The 22945-nt window shown below is 35.4% G+C and overlaps 1 protein-coding gene across 1 annotated transcript in view; it reads left to right on the top strand.

Annotated features, from left to right (window-relative positions):
• The window catches only part of LOC148953374 (xylosyltransferase Oxt-like), a 287249-nt gene that overhangs the window by 9999 nt on the left and 254305 nt on the right, over nucleotides 1–22945 (top strand). The window contains exons 2-3 of the mRNA XM_089088506.1: nucleotides 887–1075; nucleotides 15747–16144. Of these exons, the coding sequence (XP_088944632.1) occupies nucleotides 902–1075; nucleotides 15747–16144 (572 nt within the window). The 5' untranslated portion in view covers nucleotides 887–901. The remainder of the gene's footprint in view (nucleotides 1–886; nucleotides 1076–15746; nucleotides 16145–22945) is intronic.

The raw sequence follows: 22945 nt of genomic DNA, 5'->3' as shown, positions 1-22945 counted from the left end.
GTGCCAAAAAAGGTACTGCAAACTATCTTTAAATGAGCTGGACATAAGTTGAAACAAATTGTGCCTGTGATACATGGCGATACCATCAGGCAAAACGAGAACTAAATGACATTTTTCAATTTTTTTTTTAGAAAAGCGCGTCAGCTAGAAATAAAAGGATTTTCTCTTAAATTTTACACAATGTCGTACCTTTTTTTAAAAGCATTTCGTGGCTACGGTGTGAATATAAGTGGGCTCTGGAAATTCTGGTGGCTTTCAAATTCTAAGGGATTTTTTAACTCCCGCAAATAGGGTTAAAAAAGGGCCAAAAATATTTTTTTAGTTAGGACCCTGGGCCCCCGAGTATGGGACCTAAAAGTAATCCAAACAACTTTTTATGATTGGCTGAAACTTTCAAAAATTGTTTCCTGGCCTAGACACTTGCAATAAATAAACTTGTTCCATTGGGATTTGAAGATGCAAGAGAAAAGATTGTAGATCGGTTTCGAACAAGGATAGATGAACAAGGAAGCGTCTAGTGTTTTGCTGACTTACCAGGGGATATCGGGGATATAGCAGTAGTCACCATACTTGGTAACTTTAACTAAAAACCAGTTGTCCGAAAAAAAATTATATTTTGGTCACCTCTTTTGCAGGCTTGCGTCAGTTCTTTGACACTCGATGATTTTAAAATCATCAACAATATTTGTTTCCTTTAGGAAGAGCTAAATCCAAGTTATTGAAAAGGGTCGTTATTTACTTACCATTCATTAATATGAAGAATTTTTTTTTTTTTTATGCTCCAACCAAATCATATATGTTACAAGATATTATTCCTGTTCTACTTGCTGGTTATTTTCTGTATTTGTAATTTTTTCTATTTGTTATTTTCAATTTCTTTTTCCAGGGCAATCAGCCATCAATGATGTACAGAGCAATATCAAGATCCTTTCGGAAAAAGAAAAACATTTTAAATCTATTCTTTGTCTCACTTGTGTTTTTTATTTGTTTGAATGTGTCCATGCGGGGAATAAGGGACAGTCCGATGGGTGATGAAGAAGTTATTTCCTTAGAACCAGAATCAAAAGCCAAAAAGGTAACCAATTTGTGTAGTTTGTTCTATTTTACTTTACAAGCCTTTGATGCTATCAAAGATTTACTTTTGTACCGTGTGCCAATGTGGTAACTGTATCGTGGCAAGCTGCCACACGAGGGGCCAGCTAACTTCCACCAACTGGTCTACATCCTTGGGAGCCCTATCTGCCGTAACTTTCAGCCAAGCATGCTACAGTCCTTACAATGGTTTGCACACTTTTGCCACGCTTGGCACACTCCAACTGGTGTAAGTGATTTCTGGAAGTCGGTGATCCTTCACTGATACTGTGCACCAGAGTGGTAACATCTATTTGTGTCATCTACTCTCCACCAACTGGCTTGTATTTTGAAACACCTGTTGAAGGACCTTGACAAGTACAATTTTGTCTAATATGTATGTCTTTGGCTTCTGTTTCATGACAAAATCTCAAAACATTGTCTTTAACCTGCAATTTTATAGATAGTTGCATTAATAACGGCCGGTCGAATTCTTTATCTTTGACTTGGTCGTTCTTGTCGTTCTAATTTATATTTTGAAAGCTACGAAACATTTCGCTATCATACCTAAGTTTAATAATTTATATCTTTTTCCAGCTTAGAATTGGAATGTCATAAAAACATAGCATAAAGAAGTAAAGTTTGATGTCACTTACCTAAATGACACTTTGGAGAGATGTGACCTTCAAGGATCATGCTTCTCTTTAGTTCTACATACGAAAATCCTATCTATTAGTTATCTTTATCAAATGCGCCTTTAACTTCCACGTATTTGCATAACTTATTTATTTTGCAAGACCAGTATACTGAGTACCAATTTCTTTTTTTAGTTCATCAATCACAATTTCTATTGTTGATTGGGAATAATTCAGCATATCAGCCAGAAAGTAATGTAAAATAGCCCTTAGATATTGGCAAGTATTTTTTTTTATTTTTATTTATTTTTTTTTTTTGCACTCATCCCTGAAAGATCTAATTCACCCTGAATTTTGAACTCCACCCAAAAAATATATAGCGAAAATGCGCAACTATATTTGACACAACTTATGAGTAGGAAGATGCTGAGAATTTCTTACAAAATATTGAGAAATCGCACTAGCCTTATAATGACATTAAATAAAAGAACAAGTTTTTTTTTAACTGAAAGTAAGGAGCGACATTAAAAAAAATTATTCGAAAAGTAATTATTCCATATATGAAAGGGGCTGTCCCCTCCTCAACGCCTCACTCTTTACGCTTAAGTTTTTTATTGTTTTAAGAAATAGAATTGTGAGAAAGAGTCAGACTTTAGCGTAAAGAGAGAGGCGTTGAGGAGGGGACAGCCCCTTTCATATACGGAATAATTTCTGATCGTTTTAAGTTTTGATGTTGCTCCTTACTTTCAGTTAAAAAAAACCAGTTTTATATTTAATTTCTGAACGTTTTTGAATTAATGCAGGTTTTGATTTTGGCTCACCGTACCTGAATAATTAAAACGAAATCTGTATATTAATTTTACTTTATTTTTCTCGAAAGTTGCTTAATTTTATTTAAGAACGTCTTTTTTAGTAATAAATATACATAACTTACGAATTATCTTTACGTAACGAACTTCTATATTCGTATATTTTTATTACGTATATTAGGGGGTTCGCCACCTATTCAATGCCTCGCTATTTACGCTAAAGTCCGAATTTCTATCCAATTCTTTAAGAATGACACCTTAATCACAAAGGCCGTTAATTATAATAAATAGCTCTTATGAAAGTACTAAAAAAAAACTTTAGCGTAAAGAGCGAGGTATTGACTAAAGGGCAAACTCAATCATATAAGTAATAGTTTCAATTCGTTTTAAGTTTTGATATTGAAAAGTTTTCAGTTGAAAACTTAAAACTAAATAATGCTGGTAAATCCGACGTCCCCTTCATAGCAATTTCCCTTCCCCCATGGAAAGATCCTCCCACTTAACCTCTGACCCTCCCCCCACTACCAGCAAAATCCCCCCTGAAAACGTTTGTATACTTCCCAATAACCAATACTATATGTTAACATTTGGTAAAGTTCATAACTTGCATCCCTTCCCCCGGGGACAGTGGGGTATTAAGTCATCCTCAAAGACATAGTTATTATGTTTTTCGGCCATGCTGAACAAAATGACTATCTCAAAATTTTGATCGGGTGACTTTGGGAAAAAATGAGCGTGGGAGGGGGCCTAGTTAACCTCCATTTTTTTGGTCACTTAAAAAGAGCACTAGAACTGTTAATTTCCTTTTGAATGAGCCCTCCCGCAATATTCTAGGACCACTGGTTCGATATGATCACTGGTTCGTTTTATATTGAAACAGTCTTTTAATAGTAACCGGCTCAATAATAACCAAAACTCTAAAAAACAGAATTTTGATACCAATAGATATATCAAAAGAATAGGATTTTTATGCTGATGTCACATATATAAGTATTATCAAGTTTAGTCTTACCCATCAAAAGTTACGCGCCTAAGAAAATTGGCCTTATTTTCGAAAAAAGGAGGAAAGACTCCCTAATAGTCATAGAACTTTATTGAAAATCACACCATCAGAATTAGCGTATCACAAAACCCCTCTATAGAAGTTTCAAGCTCTTATCTGAAAAAACGTGGAATTTTGTATTTTTTGCCTGAAGAAAGATCACGGATGCGTGTTTTATTTGTTCGTTTTCCTTTTTGTTTGTTTTTTTCCCCAGGGGTGATCGTATCAAACTAAGTGACCCCCGAAAAAATGGAGGGTAACTAGACCCCCTCCCATGCTCAGATTTTCCCAAAGTCACCCGAGCAAAATTTTTAGATAGCCATTTTGTTCAGCATGGTTTTAAATATAATAGATATATCTCTGAGGATAACTTAATCCCCCAGAGTCCCCTATAATAGATATATCTCTGAGGATAACTTAATCCCCCAGAGTCCCCGGGAGAAGGTCTGCAAGTTATAAACTTTGCCCAATGTTTACATATAATATGGGTTATTAGGAAATATACAGAAGTTTTCAGGGATTTTTTTTCTGGTATTTGGGGGGGGGGGTGGTTCGGGGGCTACTTGGAAGGATCTTTCCATGGAGGAAGTTTTCATGGGGGAAGGGGCATTGCTATGAAGGGGGCGCAGGATATCCCAGCATTATTTAGAAAAACGACCAGAAATTAAAAAATAAAAACAGCGATTTTTTCAACTGAAAGTAAGGGGCAACATCAAAATTTAAAACGAACAAAAATTAATACGTATATGATCTGGTTCAACCCCAAGTCATTATCGGTCTATAAGCTAAAGTTTTTTTTCTGTACTTTCATTAGAGCTATTTATTCTAATTAATGGCCTTTTTGATTAAGGGTTCAGTCTTGAAGAATTGAAAAAAATTTGAACTTTAGTGTAAGAAGCGAGGTATTGACTAGGGGACGAACCCCCCAATATACGTAAAAAAAAGATACGAATATAGAAGTTCGTTATGTAAGTTAATTCGTAAGTTACGCCAGAACAAAATTTCGAGAAAGCCGTTTGGTAAAAAAAAAGTAAAATTAATGTGCAAATTTCGTTTAAATTATTCATGTACGGTGAGCCAAAATCAAAGCTGCATTAATTCAAAAAAGTTCAGAAATTAAATAAAAAAACACGTTTTTTTTTAACTGAAAGTAAGGAGCGACATTAAAACTTCAAATGAATAGAAATTATTCCGTATATGAAAGGGGCTGTCTCCTCCTCGACGCCACACTCTTTACGCTAAAGTTTGACTCTTTCTCACAACTTTATTTTTTAAAACACTAAAAAACCTTAGCGTAAAGAGCAAGGTGTTGAGGAGGGAACAGCCCCTTTCATATACGGAATAATTTCTGTTCGTTTTAATGTCGCTCCTTACTTTCAGGTAAAAAAAACTTGTTTTTTTATTTAATAAGTACAACAAAATCGCTGACATTCCTAGACATTTTACACAATTTTCATGGAACCCAATTGTATAGTGAGACGAGCCAAGAATCACTTAGTGGAATTAGCAGCTGATCAGGTACACTTATAGATATGACCATATATAAACAAATAACCATATATGACCATACATTCTAGAACAAATCCTTGACATCATGAGATTTAAGGGAGTCGTTCCACTTGGCTCCAATGTATACTTAACTACCAAGGATTTATATATATAAGTTATCAAATAGTTTGTGGTAACGAAGTGGAAGTAAGGAGCGATGCGGCTCAGTAATTACCGGAACTCTTAAAAAGCCTAATTTTTATATCAATCAACATATCCAAAAGCAATGAGCCTGAGAAAATTTACTTGATTTTCGAAAAAGGGGGAAAACATCCCATAAAATTCAGGGAACCTTAATGAAAATTGCACAATCCGATTCTATGTATTCGAGAGCCCTATTGTAGAAGTTTTAAGATTCCATCTGCAAAAATGTAAAATTTTGTATTTTTGCCGGAAGTAAGATCAGTAAGATGCGTGCTTCTTTGTTTGTTTGTTTTTCCCTTGGGGTTAATGGCATTAAACCAATAGTCCTAGAATATCGGGAAAAGGCTCATTCAAACGAAAATTAAAAGTTCTATTACCCTTTTTAAGTGACCAAAAAGATTGTTGAGCAACTATACCTCTTTCCACACTCATTTTTTCCCAAAGTCTTTGGATCAAAATTCTCATATAGGTGTTTTGTTCACCGTAGTCGAAAGATCTAACAACTATGTGTTTGAGGATGGCCTAACCCCCCTAGCCCTCGGGAGATATGGTACAAGCTAGGAACTTTGCCCGTTGTTTACACATACTATTGGCTAATGGGAAGTATCCAGATACTTGTTTTAGGGTCTAGGAGATTTCCCCCCGTAGGATATCCCCCCCCACCAGAAACTTCCCCCTGTAGGAGATTCCCCCTTTCTGGAAATTTCCCCCCGCAGGAGATTCCGAACCTCTTAGCTCCACAAGGTCCTTAAGACCTTGAGACTGAAATTGAAATCTCTTAATCTTATTAATTAAATCGTATAATTAATATGTCATAACAGTTAACCAACCCAGGTTATTGCATTCGAAAGCTATTTAGGCTCCCGAGCTGTGCCATACTGGGTCAGTTAATTTTTTTCGCGTCACATCAGATTAAATCCCATAATTATTCCATAATCAATATGTCATAACAATTAACCAGCCCGGGTTATTCCATTCGAAAGCTATTTAGGCTCCGGAACTGTGCCATACTGGGTCACATAGCTGCCAAGTAATGTGCATTTGCGCCATTTGGGTGCTTTTTGAGTTGATTGCGCATTGAATACTTCAAATTGGCGCATTGCGCCGATTTCGCGCTTGTCAAACAAATCGGCGCAAAGTGGGCGCATTTTGCATTCAGAATAACAATGAAGAAACTCAAAATGTTAAAGTCTTGTGTTTACTGACAACGTCTACTGACAGATTCAGGAGTCTGTCTATAAAGACAGGTAGAATTTTCAGAGCCCCTTAGAGATTTTCAAGCTGCCTTCTAGTCCCAATGAAAACCTAAATTTTAAATTATCAAAGCGTGTATTATCCTTAGCGTGAAAAATCAAATGGGAAAGTGGTCAAATTTCGATAAAAAAAAAATACAAAAAAAGGGGGAAAAGCTGACCTTTGTTCGACATAGCTCAAGCAGCTCTTTCTGTCTTAAGCTTACCCATAAGCAACCCCTTCGTCGAGAGAGTGTTTTCTGTTATGAATCTTGCCAAGTACAAAATTCGAAACAGGATGCACCTTAAAATACTCAAATCTACTGTGACCATCCGACTTAGGCTAAATTGCCAAGTAAAGTGCTGCATGGACTTTGATCCTACACCCGCTATGCTGAATAGATTTACCGTTGGCATGTGTGACATAAAAAAACCTTCCAATGGCAATGAAAATGAAACTCTTGAGGAAATTTTGGGCGATATAGAAGGAGGGTTTGCTGTTTAACTTCGAAAATCATCTTAAATACTAGTCGAAGATAAATCAATATATGATTAAAAAATGTACAAAACTAATTAAAAGTTCATTAAAAGGAAAACACTAATAAAACAACAATCGGAACTGTTGAAGCACCTTGCCAAGTACAGTTTTATCTTATGTGCATGTCTTTGGCTTCTGTTTCATGACAAAATCTCAGAAGATTATCTTTAGCCTGCAATTTTATAGATAGTTGCATTAACAATGGCCGGTCTAATTTCTTATCTTTGATTTGGTCGTTTTAATTTATATTTTAAAACCTACGAAACATTTTGTTCTGATAACAAAGTTTGAGAATTTACATCTTTTTGAATCTTAGAATTGCAATGTCATAAAGACATTGTATAAAGAACTAAACTTTGATGTCACTTACCTAAATGACATTTTGGAGAGATGTGACCTTCAAGGATCATGCTTCTTTTTAGTTCTGCATTAAAAAAGCATATCTATTAGCTATCTTTATCAAATGTGCCTTTAACTTCCACGTTTTTGTATAACTTATCTATATTGCAAGCACTGGCGGATCCAGAGGGGGGCGCGAGCCCCTTCCCCTAACGTAGTCTAAAGTAGTGTATTTACTTAATTATTGCATGTTTGCGTTGATTAAACTTACTCATAACACGAGTTTATCGAATCAACCTACTTTGTACCCCCCCCCCCCCCCACTAAAAAAATCCTGGATCCGCCCTTGATTGCAAGACCAGTATACTGAATACCTATTTTTTCTTTTTTAGTTCTTTAATGACAATTTCTATTGTTGATAGGGAATAATTCAGCATATTAGCCAGAAAGTAATGTAAAATACCACCTTAGACATTGGCAAGTACTTTTTTTGTTAGATTTTTATTTAATTCTCTTTTTTTATTTAATTTTCTGACATACCAGATAACTAAGTGAATATCTTTCTTGTCAAGCCAGAGACTGAAAACAGGAAATTTTGACCACAGAAGCGCATGTAATCAGTCAAAAATGCTTCACTGTTTCAGATTTCGGAATATGGAGCCGAAATCTGTCAATGATGACTGAATCCTAACAATTTTGAGTTCTAGTATGCTGAAAAGCAAAATTTAGAGCATCTGGTAAAATTGTCTCTGAATTTCTGTTTTTTTTTTTTTTTTTTTTTTTTTTTTTTTTTTTTTTTTTGCATTCATCCCTGCAAAATCTAATTTTACCCTGAATTGCGAACTCGAGCCAAAAAAAATATATATAACGAAAATGTGCCGATGGCGCATTTTCGCTTCCCTGGGTGCGCATCTACAGTCAGGCACCTGGCATCACTGCTGGGCCTGTTCATTTTTTTTGTGTCACATCAGAAGTACGTAAAGTTTAGTAAAATAATGGAATATTTCAAATCAACGCGTGGAGTGGACAAGATTGCCTTCGAAGGGTTTGGAAATATTAGTTTTAAAGTTTAGCGTTTTAACCGTGTATGTATTACCGTGTATAACCAATTACTTGACGATTAAAAAGTGTACTCCGTTCGCTCTTATATTTTAGGCCGCCGAGAAAGAGAAGAATTTTGCAACAATTTTAGAGCCATGGGTGACATCCGATGCAAATAAGTCTGAGGCAACGGTAGTCTCCGGTGGCAATTATTTCCAAGAGGGGGAGGGGAGAATTTAAAGTGGGGGGGCATCTCCTAGGGAGGGGAAATCTTCTACGGGGGGAAATTTCTGGGGGGGGGATCTCCGGCGGGGAATTTTCTGGGGGGAAATCACCGGAACCCTTTTTTTAGGGGGGATTTTTGGCGGGTATTTCTGGGAGGAGGAGGTTACATGGGAGGAATTTTTCGTGGGAAGGAACTTTCCATGAAGGGGGAGTCGCATTTCCCAATGTTATTTTTAAAAGATCAGACAATAAACTAAAAAAAGAGTTAACATTAAAAGCTAAAATGAAAAAAAAATATTATGAATATAAGGGGGTTTGCCCCCTCCTCAATATCTCACTCTTTACGCTAAAGTTTTTTCCGAACTTTTCAAAAAAGCTTATTATTCTAATTAAACGGCCCTTGTGTTTCATGAGTCATTGTTTAATAGTTGAAACAAAAAACAAACTTTAGCGTAAAGAGCGAGGTATGGATGAGGGGGCAACCCCCTCATATTCGTAATAATTTTTGTTAATTTGAAGTTTTAATGTTGCTCCTTACTTTCAGTTGAATTTTTTTTTATCATTTAATTTACGGTACTTAAAAGACCCGTAAGTTCGTCTCTAGTTCAATTTTAGCGTTAAACGTTGACAAGCAAAAATTAGCATAAGATTGAATCAATGTGTCGTCTAGTTTCTGTTATAACTTCCTTTTACCCTGCAACTTGAACAAGCCAACTGCAACTAAAAATTTTAACAAATTTTTAACTCAAAAGTTGGTTTTACACAATCTTGTTCTGTCTGCTCACACAATTTTTGACTCTTAGCTCCCCTTAGGGAAGCAGATATGGCACCTCCGTTTAAAAACCTCAAAACAAGTTTATTTCACGAAATTAAGTGCGTTAAAAGCTTTATTCAACATACCAACTAATATTTGAAATACTAACTAAATAAGGAAGTTCATATTTACTTAACTTATTTAACTATAAGGAAAGTGTTACATGTGTTTACTATCGTTAAGAAGTGTTTCCGAGAATTTCAATTTGTTCAAAATAAAAGGACTGAGCACTATCAACCACTGGTTTATCCAATTCTGTGACTTTGATCATCAGCTATCCTTTTTGAGAGCAGTCATAACATTTCTTCCATCAGAAAGGGATAAAACCATACTGGGATGGAAGGGATCCCTTTTTGCACAACATATATTTTGCTATTGAATTATTAAAACAACTGGCCTATAAGCCGTTGTGCATATTTAGTGTCGATATTTTAACAGTTTCCCCAAAACTTTTCTGTTTCCCCTTTATTCTCTATTTTATTTTACATTTAAATTTTCAGCTGTTTTTTTTTTTAAGTTGAAGTGAATACAGATATAACTAAATGATTTAACTAATGATATAACAGGTATAACTAATGAGGCTCTTATTTCCCTTAAATTCGCTTCTTATGACCTCTTCCCACTATATCCGGGACGTCCTGCCTTTCTTTTGACTCGATCTTGATTGTCAAAAAGAATATTTTTTGACTCATCCTATCATCCTTCAACCATAATGCCACAAACTATGAAACATTAACCAATAACATTTCTCCGTTCATACCCCTAGAAAAAGGGACCGAACCATATCTTTAGCACAACATATATTTCGATATGCGGTTATTAAAACAACCGCCTAAAGATATACTTTTATGTCTTTATATCAAAAGATATACTTTTATTTCTTAAGGTGTTGTCTAAAGACAATATCTTTGGAAATCATTTAACATATCTTCCTCTGCCTTTCTAAGAGTCCAGTTTCAGAACCATGTTTGACGCTTGTCATCACCCTGGATTTCAGTATACTAATCATAGTTCTAAGCCTTATTTTCTGGTTTTCCAGTTCTTTTCAACTTAGAAGACGCAATTTTGCATTTAATTGACTGTATGTTCACTTGGATTTTCTACTTCTTATGGACATATGTTTTTTACTATCTAGCAGACGGTGTTGGAAAAATTACCTAGCTGTTTGATCAAACTTGATTTCTTTTTTAAGTTTGACGAATTATTTGACAACACAACTAAACTCGTCATTAACAAATGATGCCAGATATTCAAGCCGTTTGATTATTATTTTTGGGTTCCATTGTAACTGAACCCCCGTGTAACTGAACCCCAAGCTACTGAACCCCTGTAACTGAACCCCCGTGCAACTGAACCCCTGTACAACTGAACCCCTGTATAACTGAACCCCCTTGCAACTGAACCCCCGTGCAACTGAACTCTCGTGCAACTGAACCCTCGTGCTACTGAACCCTCATGCAACTGAACCCCCTTTAACTGAACCCTCGTGCAACTCAACCCCCGTGCAACTCAACCGCATTTAACTAAACCCCCGTGTAACTGAACCCCCATGTAAGTGAACCCCCGTGCAACTGAACCCTCGTATAACCGAACCCCCGTGCAACTGAACCCTCGTGCAACTGAACCCCGTGCAACTGAACCCCCATGGGACTGAACCCTCGTGCTACTGAACCCCCTTTAACTGAACCCTCGTGCAACTCAACTCCCGTGTAACTCAACCCCATTTAACTAAACCCCCGTGCAACTGAACCGCCATGTAACTGTAACTGTGTGTAACCATGTAACTGTGTGTTAACAGAACACAACTGATGAGCAAAAAGTGATGAGAGAGAGGGGTAATACCGAACACTCAGCTATCATTCTTGGGAGACATATTACGCTTTATAAGTGACCATGGAATTCCTGTGTTGTTTTAAAGTCACTTTTCTGTGAATAAGCAGCGTGGCGGCAGAGTGCACCTGGCGACGATAAATCAAATCAGTCCAGTTTTTGTCAGGAACAAATTACTCAGTGGTAATTTATTGCCCCCGATAGCATTATACGCTTCTAGGTCCGGGCCTAGGGACCTAGTGGTAAACCCAGGCCTGAGCGTGCACATATTTCCTTTTGGTGAATTGACTTTCCCTTTAAGCACTCTCTGAAACTTCCAACTTAATACACAAATCCCTTTTTGAGATATGTCATTTTGAAAATCTGCATGCCCATAGTGTCTTTTGATTTAGTTCAAGTTCCACCTCCAATACCTCATTCTGTCAAATTTTCAACTTGATATGCGTAGCCTTAATAGTGCTAGTTAAATAGTAGCAGAGGTCGTAGTAGGAGCAGTAGAAGTAATAATAGTGTTGAATTAGTAGTAGTAGTAGTGGCAGTATTAATAGCAGTAGTAGCAGGTAGATGCCCCAGAGGTTTCGTCTTGATACGCTAAGCTGTTCCCAAAAAAAATTGCTAATACACCTGTATCAGCAATCTGTATGTTATTGCAAGTTCCCAATTGTTAAAATCTAAGGTTTTTATAGAAGGGATGGTCGTAAAAACTTTGAAGGAGGCTCCTTTGATTGGAAATTGAAAGTTCAAGTTAAATTTCGAAGAATCGAAGGTAATCACAGGACAATCAGCCTTTTCCTCTTAACCAACATCCCCCCCCCCAAATACATCCGATCAAAATAAAAATAAACATTTTGTTAAAAAAAAGTCTGAAGATCAAATAACCATGCCTTTGGGGTTAACAACCCCACTAGCAGCATCTGGGGCAAGGGCTGTAAGTTAAGCTAGTTGCTCATTGCTAACACATAAGGTTTTTGTAGAAAAAGTTTTGTATGAACTTTGGGGGGGGGGGGGGCTCATTCGATTGGAAATCAAAATTTCCAGTGCACTTTTTCAGACTTAAAAGTGATCGGAGGGCTTCCACCCCACCCTATTTTTCCCCCAAATACATCCTATCTAAATTTTGGGACAGCCATTTTATTTAAAACAGTTTAAAGGTTAAATAACTATACCATAGTTAAATAACTATGGCTCATAACCCTATTGTCTTTTACCCAATGTAAGTACGGTGGTTTAATTGCACGAGGGTTCAGTAGCACGAGGGTTCAGTTGCACGGGGGTTCAGTTGCACGGGGGTTCAGTTGCACGGGGGTTCGGTTTTCCGGTGGTTCAGTTGCACGGGGGTTCAGTTACAGGGGGTTCAGTTACATGGGGGTTTAGTTAAATGGGGTTGAGTTGCACGGGGGTTGAGTTGCACGGGGGTTGAGTTGCACGAGGGCTCAGTTAAAGGGGATTCAGTTGCATAAGGGTTCAGTTGCAAGGGGGTTCAGTTGCACGGGGGTTCCGTTATACGGGGGTTCAGTTGCGCGGTGGTTCGGTTATACGGGGGTTCAGTTACACGGTGGTTCAGTTACACGGTGGTTCAGTTACACGGGGGTTCAGTTACACGGGGGTTCAGTTACAGGGGTTCAGTTGCCTGGGTTCAGTTACACGGGGGTTCAGTTACACGCACACCTTATTTTTGTCATTAGTTTTGACTAAAACTATTTTATGCGAAATCAAAACCTGTTTATCTGTTTGATATGCTTTGGTCATAATGTAATTAAAAAACAGTTAATATTGCGGACACGTACTTGAGAATCTAGAGACTTTGCCGTTCCCTGTAAGAACATTTGTAGTAATATGCAAACCTAGTTTTTTTGGCTGAAAACACAAAATCAGCGCGAATGAAACAGGATGCTTCTTTTTACACACAAGAAAATATCCTAAAGTGCTTTACGTTTCTAATGTACAAAATATCCGACTTTGTTTTGTGTTTTAAAACAATAGTTTTTTTTTCTAAATTCTATAAATGTAGGGAAATATCAGGAGTTGGTTAATTTAAGTTAGCTTTACAATTATGTTGCATACACTGCGAAACAATAATTTCTGTTTGTTTTAATTTTCAAGTCTGTTCTTCACTCCCATCAAAGAAGCTTTTTTTCTCAATCCATTACACAGTCCACGAATCATTACTTACCACAGAATTAAAAAAAGAAAACAGAAAAAAACCTGACCCGTTCTTCATTTATCAGTTAAAGTACTCCCTCTTCCTGATATGCAATATTGGAACGCTCCAAAACAAAATTTGGGACACGTTCCAGCTCTGTCAACGTCTTTTAGCCTGCTTTTGGTTCTTCAACCCTATATTCTGTGCGTTTGACCTTGCCATTGCGTTGGCCCAAGTCCTCCGATTACAAGATAAAAACCAGTCTAGGGAATCTATCAATGAGTTAATTTTATTTAACAAGAAAAATTTGTAAAAAAAACAACTGTGCTAAAATGATTCTACTTGAGAACCTTTTTGCGTGCAACTAAGATTCAATAAACAGGTCGATCCTGTTTTATGGCCGGTCAAAAGTCATTGTACTTTGACGCCGTCGTTCTACTATACCTGAATGATTAATAGTCTAATCCCTCTCTCTTTTTTTCCAACAAAGACAGAATAATTTGTTCAGAAGAGAAAGGATTTCCTAACATTACAAGGTCAACCCTCTTAGTAAGGTTATACTGGGTCATTGAAAAAAATTGATCAGAGGAAACAATTACTAAAATTTCTGAATGGACTTACACGTGTGACACTTTAAAGGAATTTTATACGATAAAATTCGTATAAAGACTGGTATGCTATTGAATTTTATACGATTCCATGTAACCGCAAGTTACATCTCTATTGAAGCTTAAAGTTCCAAGGACAGTGAGAGTGAAATATGAATGTTTTGAACAGGCTAAGAGGCAACTTACACAACATACATATCAAAAAATTAGTAAAAACTAGGGATTCCTTTTCTAAGAAAAACTGCAATTATGCAGTTTCAGTATTAGCGGGCTCCACACTTAAAATAAGGAAACGTGGGTGAAAAGTCAGCAAAAAAATGAGCTCAAAATACATGACTCAAAATAGCGTCGAAACAACACCTTCCAAGGTGTAATTGTTTATGAGAATCACAGTTTATATAATTAGCAGTATGATCTTTCCCTATCTCACCCATTATAAAAACACGGACCGAGGTGCGAGTGCTCCAGAGAACGTATAAACATAAGCGACATTAGATCTTTTCACGGGTAGACGAAGCATAATCACCTACGGAACAAGTACTGACAAGACCTCTTCGCCGGCTCACCAATAAGTGGACAGTAAGTGGGAGGAGCTTTTTGATCGCACCGAGAATGAAGAGCCAGAAATCATCTGCGGTAAACTTACTGGTAATTATATAAACTGTGATGAGAATCAACACATTGTTAATCTTTGAATTTTTATGATTGAATTTTTTTTTCAAATTAAATGATTAATTAATTTATCAAGGTTATGTTTGATGGTATTTGATACTGCCCTAAAACCTTTAAATTCTTTTGCCCTAAAAACTTTATTTGCCCTAAAAAATTTATGTTTGCGGTATTTGATACTATGTATGATACTACCCTAAAAACTTTATAAATTTGACACGATCAAAGAAATATCATAGAAAATCACGGTTTTTGGCATGAATAGACTTAAGATGGGCTCAGAAGCAAAAAGCTTTTATTTTGATGTCTATGGTACTTTAGCATATAAAATATAAATTTGAGAATTGTAACCAGTGTTTATAGTTTAACCATTTGTAAAATGAAACTGCGCTGAAGGTGCAATTAAAGAAAAAATGGTTTTCAAAAATGGAACAATTTGAAGAATTCAACCCCCAGCATAAAAAAAAGGCACGCATTTGTTAATGGCTGCAACCACTGACAAATCTGTTCGTATCAAAATCATTATAGGACACAAAAGGGTACCAAAATGGTGTACGGTCCAGGTGGATAAAATGGGACCTTAACAGAAATGGGGACTTAGTAACTTCTAAACTTGCAAATTGGGAACCGAAGTTACCTATTCAGTTTATTGTATTCAACCAGTTATTATGTCGTATATATCTTTACTTTATTATACCATCCGTCATAACTCATAAGTTTGTTACATTAATGTTATTTGTTCAGTTTAATATATTCAACATAAGGGACTTCCATAGGATAGTTTTTCTAAGCCCTTGTAATTAACCAAAATGAATAATGCTTTTTTTTATATGTTTTAAAGTCTTTTTTTTAATGTACTTCATTGATTTTTACCTTACAGAAAAGCCACGAGTTTTTAGATGTGTTATGCTATTTTTTGTCCTCTCTCCAGAAGCCGATTCATATATCTAATTTACATTTCATACAGTGGTATTAAAATAACTTGCTTTTTAGATGTCTATTTTATGCCTATATTTAACACTTTTTTATGTCTATATTCAACACTTTTTACCTTCCAGAAAAGCTACGAGTTTTTAGATGAGCTCGCCAAGCCACTAACTCCAGACACTAGAATTGAAGATATTCCAAGTTACAAAATACCGTGCAATACCATCAGTGCAACTGCAAAAAATGCTTTAAAACGGACGAAAACAAATCGATGTCGGCAAATGATTGCCGACGCGGCGTGTAAACTTAGCTACAATGTTGCCATTCCTACCACGGTTCATAACACGTGCAAGAGATTTGAGAACGCAACGTCCGTGAAAATTCGGCATCATGGTTGTCATAAAGATGACAGAAAAAATAGAGTGTTAGGAGTGTCACATAAATGGTTTCATGATGATAATACAGTGGAGCTATGTATTGATTTTTGTAGAGATGGAATGGGAGCCGCATATGCTGGAGTTGAATTTGGGTAAGAAATTTCTTTGTAAATATGAGCTAGAAAGAATTTTTCATTTATCAATTTGTAGCCTAAAACCCTTGCCCTTTCAGACCTTTCCCCTGTAATGCTTCGCATAATCGGTAATTTATATGTATATATATATATATATATATATATATATATATATATATATATATATATATATATATATATATATATATATATATATATATATATATATATATATATACTATATATATATATAATAGCGTATACGATATTTAAAGTGTTGTTTTTTGGGGTTTAGGGGTGGGGGAAGGTACCCAGGTTAACGTATTTAGGATAGGTTACGTATTTAATATAGAGAGTGCTTTGCCCCCACCCCCCCCTGTCAAAATGTATAGCCCAAACTTATTTCTTAATCAATGTATATTCTTACTATTTTATTTTACTTCATTACCATGCATCAACCAAACTCGCAGAATATTAAAGAGTCCAGTTAATAGAAGAGTATCTATATATATATATATATATATATATATATATATATATATATATATATATATATATATATATATATATATATATATATATATATATATATATATATATATATATATATATATATATATATATATATATATATATATATATATATATATATATATATATATATATATATATATATATATATATATATATATATATATATATTTATATATATATAAGTAGAGAGGGGGGTCCGACTCGTGACATTACCACGTGGTTTATGGTCCTAATATGGGCATAGAGTCATTAGGGAGAACACTTCTACTCCGAACGGGAGTCCATATATGGGCATAGAGTCATTAGGGAGAACACGTGGTTAATTAAAGTGATTGGGAATTTGGAACACCTGTGCTGTCAGTCATTAATCAAATTGTTTCCGGGCAAAGTTTAATAATGTCTGACAGGTACTGTCAACATTTCTCCAGGAATAGATCCAAGTCACTAATGTCTTTGCCTCGGAAACAGTTCTACTGGTCGAACTCCAAAAGATATTAATAAACATTGCCATGGAAACAATTCTCCAAGAAACATCTTAGCGATGAATTGTTTTAGCGCGGGAATCAGGTTTCTTATTAATTTGAAATGCCTCAGTGCAGAGATGCCAAACAAAAGGAACACGCTGAAATTACGTTTAGGGAATTATTTGGGCGAAACCGTTTTAGCCATTTTATGGGATTATTTCAGCGAAACAGTTAGAGACATTTTAAAATATGATTTTAGAAATGGTTTTAGAAGAGAATTTGAGGGTAAAACTCTGTGGTCGTTATAATACACAAGTTCCATTTGAACAGTGTTGTGAGGTCCTCTACCCCAAGCCCAAAGGGTTCCAATCCCCCTACCCAACCCCGAAGGAAGCCCCCGGTACTCAAAGGTCCCCCCGAGCTTCCAAAGAGCCCCAGTCCCCCAAACGCCCTCCTCAGACCCCCAACGGCCCTCCCCTGGTCCTTAAAGGGCCCCCGGACCCCCAAAGGGCCCACCGGCCCTCAAGGTTCCCCCAGACCCCCCCCCGGGGCCCAAAGGGCCACACTCCCCCTTTGGCCCCCCAAAGGGGCCCCCTCCCCCTCCATCTCCTCCCTCCTCCTCCCCTTCCCCTCCCCTCCTCCACCTCCCCTCCTCCCCCTCCCCTCCCCTCCCCTCCCCCTCCTCCCCTCCCCCTCCTCCCCCTCCCTCCTCCTCCTCCTCCCCTCCCCTCCTCCCCTCCTCCTCCCCTCCCCTCCTCCCCTCCCCTTCCCTCCCCCATTTTTTATACTTTTTTGTGCATTGAGACACAGAACGATCCCCTCCCCCCGGCCCCTCCCCCCTCCAAAGGTCTGATTTTCAAAGTTCATTTTGAATTTCCCTTGATTTTTCAAAGTTCATTTTGAATTTCTTTCGGTGAAATGCAAGAGTTGGAATATTTCAGTAGTGTTTTGATATGGTTTACCTTGTCACAGTTACATTCTCTTGATTTTTCAAAGTTCATTTAGAATTTCTTTCATTGAAATGCAAGAGTTGGAATATTTCACTAGCGTTTTGTCATGGATTACCATATCACAGTTACATTCTTTTGATTTTTCAATGTTCATTTTGAATTTCTTTCATTGAAATGCAAGAGTTGGAATATTTCGGTAATGTTTTGTTGTGGTTTACCATGTCACAGTTACATTTGCTTAGTTTTTCAAAGTTCACTTGGGATTTCTATAATTGAAATGCAAGTGATTGATTATTTCAGTAGTGGTCTGTCGTGGATCAACTTGTCAGAGTTACATTCTATTGATTTTTCAAAGTTAATATTGAATTTAATTAGTTGAAATGGAGGAGATGGAATATTTCGATAGTGTTTTGTAGTGCTTTACCTCGTTACAGTTACATTCTCTTGAGTTTTCAAAGTTCATTTCGAATTTCTTTCGTTGAAATGCAAGACTTGGAATATTTCAGTAGTGTTTTGTCATGGTTTACCTTGTCACAGTTACGTTTTCTTGATTTTTCAAAGTTCATTTTGAATTTCTTTCATTGAAATGCAAGAGTTGGAATATTTCAGTAGTGTTTTGTCTTGGTTTACCTTGTCACAGTTACATTCTCTTGATTTTTCAAAGTTCATTTTGTATTTGTTTCATTGAAATGCAAGAGTTGGAATATTTAAGTAGTGTTTTGTTGTGGTTTACCTTGTCACAGTTACATTCTCTTGATTTTTCAAAGTTCATTTCGAATTTCTTTCATAGAAATGCAAGAGATGGATTATTTCAGTAGTGTTTTGTTGTGCTTTACCTTGTCACAGTTACATTCTCTTGATTTTTCAAAGTTCATTTGAATTTCTTTCGTTGAAATGCAAGAGTTGGAATATTTCAGTAGTGTTTTGTTGTGCTTTACCTTGTCACAGTTACGTTTTCTTGATTTTTCAAAGTTCATTTTGAATTTCTTTCATTGAAATGCAAGAGTTGGAATATTTCAGTAGTGTTTTCTCGTGGTTTACCTTGTCACAGTTATATTCTCTTAATTTTTCAAAGTTCATTTTGAATTTCTTTCGGTGAAATGCAAGAGTTGGAATATTTCAGTAGTGTTTTGATATGGTTTACCTTGTCACAGTTACATTCTCTTGATTTTTCAAAGTTCATTTAGAATTTCTTTAATTGAAATGCAAGAGTTGGAATATTTCACTAGTGTTTTGTCATGGTTTACCATGTCACAGTTACATTCTCTTGATTTTTCAAAGTTCATTTTGATTTTCTTTCGTTGAAATGCAAGAGTTGGAATATTTCAGTAGTGTTTTGTTGCGGTTTACCTTGTCACAGTTCCATTCTCTTAATTTTACAAAGTTCATTTTGAATTTCTATCATTGAAATGCAAGAGTTGGAATATTTCACTAGTGTTTTGTCGTGGTTGAACTTGTCACAGTTACGTTCTCTTAATTTTTCAAAGTTCATTTTGTATTTCTTTCGATGAAATGAAAGAGTTGGAATATTTCAGTAGTGTTTTGTCATGGTTTACCTTGTCACACTTACATTCTCTTAATTTTTCAAAGTTCAGTTTGGTTTTATTTCGATGAAATGCAAGAGTTGGAATATTTCAGTAGAGTTTTGATGTGGTTTACCTTGTCACAGTTACATTCTCTTGATTTTTCAAAGTTCATTTTGGTTTTATTTCGATGAAATGCAAGAGTTGGAAGATTTCAGAAGTGTTTTTTCATGGTTTACCTTGTCACAGTTACATTCTCTCAATTTTTCGAAGTTCATTTTGAATTTCTTTCGATGAAATGAAAGAGTTGGAATATTTCAATAGTGTTTTGTCATGGTTTACCTTGTCACACTTACATTCTCTTAATTTTTAAAAGTTCATTTTGGTTTTATTTTGGTGAAATGCAAGAGTTTGAATATTTCAGTAGTGTTTTGATGTGGTTTACCTTGTCACAGCTACATTCTCTTGATTTTTCGAAGTTCATTTTGGTTTTATTTCGGTAAAGTACAAGACTTAGAATGTTTCAGTAATGTTTTGTTGTGGTTTACCATGTCACACTTATATTCTCTTAATTTTTCAAAGTTCCTTTTGTATTTCTTTCAACGAAATGCAAGTTGAAATATTTCAATAGTGTTTTGTCATGGTTTACCTAGTCACAGTTACATTCTCCTAATTTTTCAAAGTTCATTTTTGATTTCTTTCGTTGAAATGTAAGAGTTGGAATATTTCAGTAGTGTTCTGTTGTGGTTCACCTTATCACAGTTACATTTTCTTGATTTTTCAAAGTTCATTTTGAATTTCTTTCGTTGAAATGCAAGAGTTGGAATATTTCAGTAGTGTTTTGTCGTGGTTTACCTTGTCACAGTTACATTCTCTTGATTTTTCAAAGTTAATTTTGAATTTATTTCATTGAAATGCAAGAGTTGGAATATTTCAGTAGTTTTTTGTTATGGTTTACCTTGTAACAGTTACATTTTCTATATTTTTCAAAGTTCATTTTGGATTTCTTTCATTGAAATGCAAGAGTTGCAATATTTGAGTAGTGTTTTGTCATGGTTTACCGTGTCACAGTTACATTCTCTTAGTTTTTCAAAGTTCATGTTGAATTTGTTTTCCTTGAAATGCAAGAGTTGGAATATTTCAGTAGTGTTTTGTCGTGGTTTACCTTGTCAGAGTTACATTCTCTTGATTTTTCAAAGTTCATTTTGGATTTCTTTCGTTGAAATGCAAGAGTTGGAATATTTCAGTAGTATTTCGTCGTGGTTTATCTTGTCACAGTTACATTCTCTTGATCTTTCAAAGTTCATTTCGGATTTCTTTCGTGAAATGCAAGAGTTGGAATATTTCAGTAGTGTTTTGCCATGGTTTACCTTGTCAAGGTTACATTATCTTAATTTTTCAAAGATAATTTTTGATTTCTTTCGTTGAAATGCAAGAGTTGGAATATTTCAGTAGTGTTTTGTCGTGGTTTACATTGTCAAAGTTACATTCTCTTGATCTTTCAAAGTTCATTTCGGATTTCTTTCGTGAAATGCAAGAGTTGGAATATTTCAGTAGTGCTTTGTTGTGCTTTACCTTGACACAGTTACTTTTTCTTGATTTTTGCTAGGTTAGGTTAGGTTAGGCTAGATCAAGTTAGGTTAGGTTAGGTTAGGTTAGGTTAGGTTAGCCTACGTACGCGCGCGTGCGTAGGCTAACCTAACCTAACCTAACTTAACCTAACCTAACCTAACTTGATCTAGCCTAACCTAACCTAACCTAGCAAAAATCAAGAAAATGTAGGTTAGCCTACATACGCTTCACTTTGGTTAGCTTAGGTTAGGTGAGAGACATGCAAAGTTAGGTGTATGATTAGGTTAGGTTAGGTTAGATTAAGTTAGGTTAGGTTAAGTTAGGTTAGGCTAGGTTAGCCTACGTACGCGCGCGTACGTAGGCTAACCTAGCCTAACCTAACTTAACCTAACCTAACCTAATCATACACCTAACTTTGCATGTCTCTCACCTAACCTAAGTGAAGCGTATGTAGGCTAACCTAACCTAATCTAACCTAACTTAATCTAGTCTAACCTAACCTAACCATACTCGCCGGAAAAGTTAGGTTAACTTATCATGAGCACTCATGATAAGTTAACCTAACCTAGCCTAACTTAAACATGTAGACATGTTTCTATTTATTTATCAATATTTATTTATAACTAACCTAACCTATTGTTTTGAAGGTTAGATGAACGAGTTTGAACGATTGTCTTTAATAATAGAACGAGTCACTCATTTTCTAATTTAAAAATTTGATTGGTAAATCCATAAAACAAAGGAGCTAAAATTTAATTTAAAATTAGAAAAGAACTTTAAATTTTTCATCTCTTTGTAAAAAAAAACCAGAACTGAAGTGGAGCCTTTTTATTTTCTTGGAAAAATTAGAAGAGAACTGAATTTTTTATGTCTTTGAGGAATTCAGAACTGAAGTGGAAGCTTTTTTCATTTTCATTGGTAACATTCAGAATTGAGCTAACTTTTTTCACTTCTTTAAGAAAATTCAGAAGTGAACTTGAATGTTTTGCACTTCTTCGAGAAAACTCAGAATTAAAGTTATGCTCCTTATCTTCATGTCGAATATTCAAATTAATTTATAACTTTTTCTATATACTATGAAAAATTTGGAACAGAAATTTAAATTTTTCATCTCTTTGCAAAAAATCGGTAGTGAACTTAAGAAAATTATAATTAAAGTGAAACTTTTTATCTTCACTGTAAAATAATTACAGTCATTGTATAACTTTTCCTATTTTCTACGGAAAAATTTAGAACTGAACTTTAAATTTCTTATGTCTTTGAGAAATTAAGAACGGAGGTGGAAGGTTTTTTCATTTTCATTGGTAAAATTCAGAATTGAGTTAACTTTTTCTCTTCTTTAAGAAAATTCAGAAGAGAACTTGAACAATTTGCACTTCTTCGAGAAAACTCAGAATTAAAGTGGAGTTCCTTATTTTCATGTTGAATATTCAGGATCAATGTATAACTTTTTCTATCTTTTATGAAAAATTTTGAAAAAAACTTTAAATTTTTCATCTCTTTGAGAAAAATCAGAATTGAATTTAAGAAAAATTATAAATAAAGTGAAACTTTTGATCTTCATGGAAAAAAATCACAGTCATAGTATTACTTTTTCTATCTTCCATCTAAAAATTTAGAATAGAACTTTAAATTTCTTTATTTCTTTGGGGAACTTAAGACTGAAGTGGAAGATTTTTATTTTCTCTGGAGAAATTAGAATTGAGGTGTGTTCTTTGGTAAAGTTCATAAGAAAACTTGAACTTTTCTTCACTTAGTTGAGAAAATTTTAAATTG

Source organism: Artemia sp. Qi Xiang Cuo, chromosome 4 (assembly GCF_049724085.1).
Source record: "Artemia sp. Qi Xiang Cuo chromosome 4, ASM4972408v1, whole genome shotgun sequence".
In the NCBI taxonomy this organism is placed as follows: domain Eukaryota; kingdom Metazoa; phylum Arthropoda; class Branchiopoda; order Anostraca; family Artemiidae; genus Artemia; species Artemia sp. Qi Xiang Cuo.
Note: the sequence above shows the minus strand (reverse complement) of the source record. Positions and strands in the feature narration are given on the sequence as shown.